This window comes from Dermacentor andersoni, chromosome 7 (genome assembly GCF_023375885.2).
Source record: "Dermacentor andersoni chromosome 7, qqDerAnde1_hic_scaffold, whole genome shotgun sequence".
Classification (NCBI taxonomy): Eukaryota; Metazoa; Arthropoda; class Arachnida; order Ixodida; family Ixodidae; genus Dermacentor; species Dermacentor andersoni.
In genome coordinates this window covers 93259453-93268949 of record NC_092820.1, presented here as the reverse complement: position 1 = coordinate 93268949, position 9497 = coordinate 93259453, and the positions used below count along the sequence as shown (strand labels likewise).

Here is a 9497-nt window from a genome sequence, read left to right as displayed (position 1 = left end):
TAATGTCTTACCTATGTTAAAAAAGAAAAAAAACCGCCTGCATGAATTCCATAACTAAACTTTCTGAACCCCTATTACGAACTTTCTTTTTGTACGCCTATACGTTGTTTGTCGTTTCTCTATTTTTCTTCCACCAATCTTCCAATCGCCTCTTACTAATCTCTATTGCGGACATGTTTACTTTCCCCCTGCTCTCACGGAACCCAAGGCCTTCAAGGAGGCCAGAGGTGCCTAAATCGACCGCTGGGCAGATGTCTTTAAATTCTAATAAAACGTGCTCCATCGTTTCCCTAGCTTTACCGCAACAACCACATGCTTCTTCCTTTTTATATCTCGCTTTATAAGTGCGTGTTCTAGGGCATCCTGATCTCGCTTCGAAAAGCAATGAGCTTCCTTTTAAGTGATCATAAATTGTTTCTTTCCTGATTTCGTTTCCTTTCTCCTAAATAGTTACTCATAGCAGGTTTATTTTCCATTGCCGCCACCCATGGGATTTCAGCCTCTCTGACTTACCGCTTGACGTTCTTTGTTGCCATTTTGCTCACCATACATGCCCCATACTTGCTGCTAAGCTTCCTAATTCTTTTCCTCCACTGTGAATTAATATTTTTGTGTACTTTCTTACATATTCCTCAGTCGTCCTTCATGATCAATTTGACTGTGAACTTCACTCATTTCAAAACTATTCCAGCCTATATCGCCCTGCACAGCTTCGTTTGTAGTCTTCCCGTGAGCGCCCAATGCGAGGCGTCCCACTGACCTTTGGCTCCCATCGAGTCCTGATTGTACCCCGGATTTAAGGCAAACAACCGCATTTCCAAAAGTAAGTCCTGGAACTGTTACACCTTTCCACATACCCTGGAGCACCTCGTACCTATTGTATCCCCATAGCGCTCTGTGCTTCATTATGGCTGCATTTCTCTTCCCCTTCACTGTTATTGTTTTTTCTTGTGTTTCCACATATCTATTGCCTTCGTTTATCCATGTACCAAGGTATTTATATTCTCTCACCCGAGGTATTTTCTGGCCCTGTATCGCCACTGTCTGTTCACTGCTTTCATTGAATACCATAACACCTCCTTTTCTAACACTAAATTTCAAAACTAAATTGTTGCCTTCCTGTCCACAGATATTAGCCAGACGTTGCAAATCACTTTGCTTGTTAGCTAGCAGCACAATGTCGTCCGCATAAAATAAACCTGGAAGCTCCTGCTCTACTGCTCTACCCGCCTGTTTGTATGAGAGATTAAACCCAATATTATCTCCTCCTAGCGCCCTCTCCATCCTCACCATACACGTAATAAACAGCAGCGGGGATAAAGGGCACCCCTGCTTCAGTTCCTTGTTGATATCAACTTTCTCCTCGCTCCACATCCCTTCCCATTCAACGCAACGGTATTTTATAGGTAAAGCTCACTCAAAAGCTGTATACAATCGTCGCCTAAGCCCTCCCCTTTCAAAATATCCCACAAGATATCGTGGTCTACGCTGTCATATTTACGCTCCTGTAATGTCTAAAAAGGCCACATATAACAGCCTCCTTTCTACTCTGGATAGTTCAATACACTGAGTAAGGACAAATAAGTTAGCATCCAGACGCCTACCTATTCTGAAGCCATTCTAAAGTACCCCCAAAACGCCATTATTCGCTGCCCATGCTTGCAGCTTTAATTACCTACATTACTAAAAGGCAGCAGCGCTAAAAAGGAAGACACGGACGGAGACAGGACGACAAGGACGAACGCTGAACTTCCAAAGTGATTGTGGGTGGTTCACGAAAATATACGCGCTGTCCGAGCCAGGGGTTATCATCTGCACATGCGTAAATATACCAGCTCTTTGTCTGCAAGCGGTATGGAGGCCATGCTGATATTCTATCACGTGCTGTAAACTATCAAGTTTACAACTCCGTAGCTCAGCAAGAAAAAAACGATATCGCAATTTTGTGAATTGTGCCTAATAGCACATCTAAAGCGGACAAATTTGACATCTTACACATGAATCTAAAAAAAAAAATATTAATATGTAATTACAACTTTTGCAGAACCCTCGTAAACAACGTAACAAATTCACGTAAGATGTAAAATGACATATGAAATTTGTCCGCTTTGAATGACCTAATGGATGCCGCTTACAGAACCGTGATATTTCTTCTTGATGCTGAACTATTAGATTGTAAACTTCGTGCTTCTATATTTTTCAAGCTTCTGAATTTTTGAAAATCCTTTTAACAAAATTCAAGCCCTAAATCAAAATTCCGCTTCCAACAGTTACTAGAATTTAACTTTATCTCTCAAATGCAACAAATTTCATTAAAATCGGTCCAGGGGTTATCTCAGAAAAACGTTTTTGCGTTTTACATGTATCTGAATAGGCCGCGTCGGAGTTGGGCCCGAGCTAAAGCTTCCTTTTAAGCACAACGTGATAATAGCTCGTTTAACGAGATTAGTGGAGGTGAACTTGAAAGGCAGAAGTGGTTTGTTGGCGCGCGGTTCATAGCTTCAGCTGACACCAACACATTTAAACCGGAACCCGATATCTAAAAATCTGATTTAGCCATTGACTGGGAGTTCGTGCGTTAGTTCAAGTGGGCTCCTTGCACCTTTGAACATAGGCAACACCCTTTTGCTTTCACATTCGATAACCTGCGCTTCACAATTTAAAACAACCAAAAAATCATCGACAAGGCGGAACACCTTACGAACATTCTTGTCTGTGAGCAAGGCATGTATGAGACGATCGAAATGAGGAAGTACTAAGTCACCAAGAAATGGCGCGATGCAGGACCCAATGCATACACCCTGCTTTTGCAAGTGTGGTGTCCCTTCAAACTGTGTGCACCGCATTTGCTCTTGGGATGATTTCTGTCGTTCCGCGATCGCTTCTCGTATCTTCCTGTTCCACCAGTTTTTCAATTTCATTTTTTCCTTTCCAAAGAGCGTGTTGCTTCTCTTTCCGCATTTCTGTCGTTATTACACTTACAAGCTCACTATATTCTCACTCTTTGCTTGACCAGTTCCTCCTCGACTCTGATGACTATATTTGTTATATTTTTCAACGTTCTCATTTGGACTGGCCATTTTGCGCTCCTTGCTCTCTTTCCCAACTACATATCCCATTTTCAAAATGATGCGTTTATGCTGACCGTCCTATGCTGCTACACGCTTCCTCGTCAATGACCATTTCTCTCAACTTATCATGAATTCCTTCTGCTATCAGACAGCAATCAATGGTTGATTGCTGGTTTCCCACTTCCCACGTGATCTTCCCTTCACACTTAGGCCCTGTATTGCCGATAACGAGGTTATACTGCTCAGAAATATCTAGCATTGACTTCCCATCGTTGTGCGTATAGCCATCTAGATCCCGTATGTGGGAAGTCATGTCACTTAACAGGATAATTTCGGCATCATTCCCGAAACCCTTAATATCAGCACTTAGGCATTCCGCCAACTCTTGATTCCTCTCAATACAATTATTTCTGGTCAACAAATACGTTACTCCCAGCCAAGTGTTCTTTCCACTCATTGTACGTGATAACCAAAGATGCTGTTGACATTGTGAATTTACTCTTTTTCCATTTGGCTCCCTGATGGATGAGCATTGCGACTCCCCCTCCCTTTCTTTCCAGTTTAGTTCTGTTGCACCCTTCCCAAATATAATTCTCAATCACTGGCGGCTTTTCCGAGTCTCTAAGGTGCGTTTCTGTAACCGCATACACACATATTTGTTCTCTGTTTAGCTGCTCCTCAATCTCTGCCCACTTTTTCTTTCTTCTGCCACCCTGTATGTTTATCTAAGCTATATTTATGGTGAGATGTCTTTCTTGTTTTCCTCCTTTTTTATTGACGGTGATGCTATTCTGAGGTTCCCCTAGGGGACCCTCTTCATTACTACCTACACTGGCCCCCTGAGCGCCCGGGGGGTGCCCAAAATAGCAACCGCGCGACCAGCCAGTCGCCAGCCCACTTTTTGTCCACGCGTGTGACTGAAGTGGATCCCGTCTCGTTGGAAACCACCACACCTTCTCACTTGCCTGTTCCTTCCTACAACGTCGAAACCTTTCTCTCGGCTTATTGTTCATATAGTCTCATTAGCAGCCACTACGGCTTCAAACCCTCTTTCTTCAGCACAGCAGCCCAAAGCGCTACCCATTTGTCAGGCTACCATACCACTCAGATTCAGACTACCCGGTGACCCAGGTAGGCTGGAAAACGGTTCGATGCAAACAAACAAACAAACAAACAAACAAACAAACAAACAAACAAACAAACAAACAAACAAACAAACAAACAAACAAACAAACAAACAAACAAACAAACAAAAAGAAGCAGACAGACAGACAAATAGATAGATAGATAGATAGATAGATAGATAGATAGATAGATAGATAGATAGATAGATAGATAGATAGATAGATAGATAGATAGATAGATACCCTTGTAATGCTAACGCAATAAAGTTTTTCTCTGCCCCCGTCACTCCTCCTTGAACCGTAAAATGAATTTATGCAAGACCATCGAAGATGATTATCTAATTAAGCGAATGGACAGGCCTGCCGTCGACGGGGGTTCCCGACATTCATTTGCCGTAGACTCGGCTGCTTCTCGGCATTCTGTGCAGCGCAGCGTTGGGCCATACTGCGCGTCTCGATAAGAGGTGTGCAACGGACCACGGCGACGAACGCGCATCTAAACTGTCAGCCCAAGCCGCGGAGAAACGCGACACAGCGCCATCACGGACCTCACCATCTAAGGTATCTAAACCTCAACCTCTAAACCATCTAAATTAACCAAACCTAAACCTCGGGATGCGACAAAACCATAAAGCTCTCGCGCGAGAACACGTGCATCTCGGAGCACGCTGGCGTTCGGCTGCGAACGCGCCCAGCCGTCCACCTCTTCTCCCTATCTTCTCCCTCCCCTACCAGTTCCGCCACTCCCGCTCCTCAGCCACCTCTCCGGCCGACAGGAGTGACGTCAGTTGTGACGGAGGCGTCGGCCAATCGGTGGGCGCTCTCTCCCCTTCCGACCTTCAGCGCTCACGCGCTGCCCTATTCCTCAGGCGAGATGCGTTTAATGATCCATGCGAAACGGCAGAAAGAGAAATAAGGAATCCCGGATGCGCACTCGGACTGGCAGCTGCGGCACTCACCTGAGCGTACGTATTCCCGCTGGCTCCCCGCAGCAGCATGATGAGCGAGCTGGCCACGAAGAAAGGGGAGAGCAGAACGTTGCCCTTGAGTCCCGTCTCGCGCAGCTTGTGCTGGAGGTCGATGGAGAACTGGAGCAGGCAGCCACTCAGGTCCGGAGGAAGTCTGAACAGCAGCCGCTGAAGCCTGCACGTCGTGTGTGCGGTACACGAGGTGGTGCGCCCGTTCACGTCATACGCAACCATACAAACACCACAAGTGACCCCAATTTTTTTTTGGTCACATAAACTGTGCACATAAACTACTGGTCACATAAACTGGAGTTTTATTTTTTTTTTGGTCACATAAACTGTGCACATAAACTACTGGTCACATAAACTGGAGTTTTACGTGCCGAAACCACGATTTGGTTATGAGGCACGCCGTAGTGGGGGACTACGGATTAGTTTTCACCATCAGGGGATCTTTAACGTGCCGAACCCCCCCCCCCCCCCCCCCACACACACACAAACACAAACACACACACAAACACACACACACGCACACACACACACACACACGCACGCACACACGCACGCACGCACGCACGCACACCTGACGTGGTTGTTTGTCGTTTATGCAGCTGGAACGTATGGCCATTTGGAACGTTTTCAGGCCATTTCATTGCGAGTAGCTGTAGTGCAAAACAAGACGAAACCAAGGAAGTGAATAGACCGGGCTCTAACTTCCAGCTGTGCCCAGCTACACACAACGGAGCTGAACCTCACAACGCGCATGCGGCCGCATGGAGATCAGAATAAAAACAAAAGTGGTAGGGAAGAAGTCGATCCACAGCGACCGAAATCGTGAGTTGTGACATAGTACGTCACACGAAAGCCAAATTTGCGCGCGATTATGCTTGTAATTTTCCCCTTCCTCTTTAAGTTTTTTTTTGTTTTCGCTCCTTCTTTTCTTTTTCATAATTTTTGCTTTAGCCGTCACGACCGAATTACTTGATCCAGTAGGCGCCGCCATGTGCGATCACACAGTGACGCATCCAGGGTCGGGTCAATGAAGGTTGACGGACGCACAACTGTCCCCCTCTCTCATAATATGGTAGGCTTCAAGTACGATTCTTTTCTCTTTGTACTTATGCTTGTCTAGCTGTCCAAAATTTCCACTTATGAATTAAACCAGGATCCGTCTATTCTGCGCTTCATCCTTCATTCGGAAAACACTTTCAAGCAGTGGTTTGCCATGTTTCTGACCCAGTAACGCTTCTCGGTGCATTCACCATCTGATGGTTTATTTTCTCTTCGGCGCATTGATTTAAGTGTGCGCCCATTCACATAGCCTTGATATGTTGGCGATAGAGTGAGCGTAAGTTCGCATGCGATTTGTGGTGAACGTGCATAGATAACATGTGCGAGAAACTTACAACGCCAGGGAACTGCGCTACTCCCTTTGTCACTATGCAACGAACGGTATACTCATTCTTGCCGAATTCGTTCCGGGGTGGAAGTAAGTTCTTTTGAGATAGGTGATACAGGTCTGGCGGAAGAGCGAATTTTTCTCATCCACGAGATAAGCCGTGCATCACGAGAGGCCGGCCACACGGGCAGTCCTTATGTACCAGTGGTCGGTGGGCCTGGTCAAATAGATTTATTCCATTCCTCAACATGCCAGTCACTATATACACGTGGACACGTCTTCCATTTGCCGTTCAACATCTTGCAGCATGAATGGAGTAGCAGAGCGTTAGTGAATACCCAGTTGCATTTCCGACAGCAGGGCAGAAGCGCTATTGGTCATGGGTTCGTGCGCGGTCGCTGAGGCTTCGAGTACGATTCCTTTCTCTTCGTATTTATGTTTGTCTAGCACATTAGTGTTGTCGCACATTGGGATACATCCACGCGCTTCACAGTGGACAGCCACGTGCGAATACTTATCCTTGCTTTGCGCTTGCCTCTGGTGCTCTCTTAACCTATAACAGGGAGCAACGACCCGTCTGCCCGACATACGTATTCCTACGCGACAGGGGCAACTGCTACACCACATTGACAACGCTTGAAATAAATGTGTTCTTGTGCTTAACCTCGCGCCCTGCAACGTTTTTTCTGACTGATTTTCTGCGTTTTTGCTTACCAGCCCATCAAGACGGGACGAAATCCAACCTGTATATATACTTTACTTTAAAAAGGTATTAATTAAGAATGATGCAACTCTAGACCCGATACAAACGTCACTTTCGGATGTTCCTCTCGCAATTCTTGATCCAGAACGCGCGTATATATGCAGCGTCTCATACAGCCTTGAGCAATATTGCACGAGAAATCTAAGACACCCTCAATCAGCTATACCATCTCTCAGGGTCTCTTTCAATTCTGGCCAGTATTGAAGACAGTCTACCTTTATTGCGAAGAAGAGCCTCAAGCCCAAGTAATGGAACGCACGTGGAAGACGTCTCTGCGACTTGAGGCTACCTCGCGTCAAGAAAAAGCCAAGAGCACATAATATCGCTGCGTTTAACACTTTGTGTGCGCGAACTAACTTACGCAAAACACGGCTTAGCTTACACCGAGCGCGCAAGAAAAAAAAATGCCTGTGGCTTAGCTAAGGTTAAGCCCAGGATGCGAAGCATACTAGCCTTTATTTTAGTTGTTGAACCACTGTTTAGCCTGGTGAACTGCTGTTGCTTGACTATGTTTGGTTCGGCTAGACGAAGAAACAACTCATGCAGGCGAGCGCACGAGCTGAGACCCGGCTATGTAGCTACGCGGCCGCAAGCGAGCGCACGAGTTGAGCCTCCGCTTTTGCAGCTGTTATGACGTCATATGGTAGCTACGCGGCCGCGCGCGGCGCAGCAAGGAAGAGCGTGGTTGTGCGGCTAGTATGCTTCGCATAAAAAAAAAAAAAAAAAACGTGACCACGCTTTCTCGTACGCAGGCGACCTCTCCGTCGAGTCTCCGAGCGCTCTGCTCTGCTCAGCCGCCGCGTTGCTCGGACGGCGAAGCATATACATGCTGCATCGTTCCCCGCACTTGCGCGCTGTTCCCGGTGCCAGCGGCCCTTCAAACCCCGTCGACAATGCCGTCGTACCTCTCGCTGTCGGTGGACACCTCGGTGTTGTTCTGCTCCGAGGACGACAGGTCGTCCGCGTAGGTGCCCGAGTAGCCGCCTCCCGTGCTGGTCGCCGACGCGAAGGAGCTCGACGGCTTGCGGGGCGACTTGCGGGGCGACTTGCTGCGGCGTCGGCGGCAGCGCGGGTACGGCCCGACGTGCGTGAGCGAGCCGCGCGTCGTGCAAGGCTGCTCGTCCTGGGGAGAGGTGGAAGCGGTGGACGAGGCCGAGCGCACGTCGTCGACCGCGGCGTCCGCCTCCGTCCACGCTGGGCCAGCGATCGGGGGCGCCGTCTCCGGGACGTCGAGTGGCTGCGGCTGGAGCATGGTTGCTCGCACTCCTTCTTCCTCCTCTTTCTTCAGGACGCCCTTAAAGCGAAGCTGCGGGTTAGCATTTCTGTGCTGTTGCACGCACCCACAACGGGGGGATTGGCCAAGAAGTGCGGGCGGCGTACTTAAATTAAAATGAGGTTAAACGAATAAATAAAATGCAGAAAAAAGAAATCATACGCAACAATGCTTGAAGGCGAATGAGATAAAACGCGGAATTTGCACTTCCAAGAAAGGAAGAGCTTTCTTGGACTCTTCCCTGGGAAATGGCGGGGTACATGCAGGGTGCTGCTTTCTTTCTTTTTTTTGAGCTTCACCATATTTTGAAAAATTGCCTATGGCAGATAACACAAATCTAATCCTTGACCTAAATAACTTGATCAGGAGGCCATTACTTCAACGAGAAATCAAAATACTTAATAAAACAATTGACAAAATTATTTTAATTAACGTTCGTATTTATTAACATTATGGTCACAATTTCAATCTACAAACCGGTTACTTTTGTGCTTCAATGAATAAAACAGCGTTTTCTTTAAAAAGTAACTGGAACGCCAATGCTTTCCGTCGGACACTTTAAAATTTACATATCGAAAGTGGTGCAGTCCTGATCATTCGTTCGAAGTGAATACGTCTTGCGAACTCACCGGCTATAATTCGTAGATTGATATAGTGGCCGTAATGTTAATAATGAAAAGGCTAATTAACATAATTATGTTAATTATTGAATTACTTATTTCGATTTCTCGTAGAAGTAATGGCCGCCTGATCACGTAATTTATGTCAAGGATTACAATTGTGCTATCCGCCACAGGCATTTTTTTTTATTTGGTGCAGCTAAAGATACCACACACACACACACGCGCACACGCGCACACACACACGCACGCACGCACGCACGCACACGCACACACACA

General features: G+C 46.7%; 1 protein-coding gene across 1 annotated transcript; it reads right to left on the bottom strand.

The window, feature by feature from the left end:
* Positions 1-5034: 5034 nt before the first annotated feature.
* Positions 5035-8648, bottom strand: LOC126534774 (uncharacterized). The gene is made up of 2 exons (XM_050182016.2): positions 8231-8648; positions 5035-5338 (listed from the first exon to the last, which is right to left on the bottom strand). The coding sequence occupies exons 1-2, from the start codon at positions 8575-8577 to the stop codon at positions 5035-5037; spliced, it is 651 nt and encodes a 216-aa protein (XP_050037973.2). The 5' UTR covers positions 8578-8648.
* Positions 8649-9497: the final 849 nt, after the last annotated feature.

Coding starts and splice junctions, on each gene's coding strand:
- LOC126534774 (XM_050182016.2), bottom strand. CDS start 8,577: ATGCTCCAGCCGCAGCCACTCGACGTCCCGGAGACGGCGCCCCCGATC. Junction 5,339..8,230: donor GTGTCCACCGACAGCGAGAG/GTACGACGGCAT, acceptor CACGACGTGCAG/GCTTCAGCGGCTGCTGTTCA.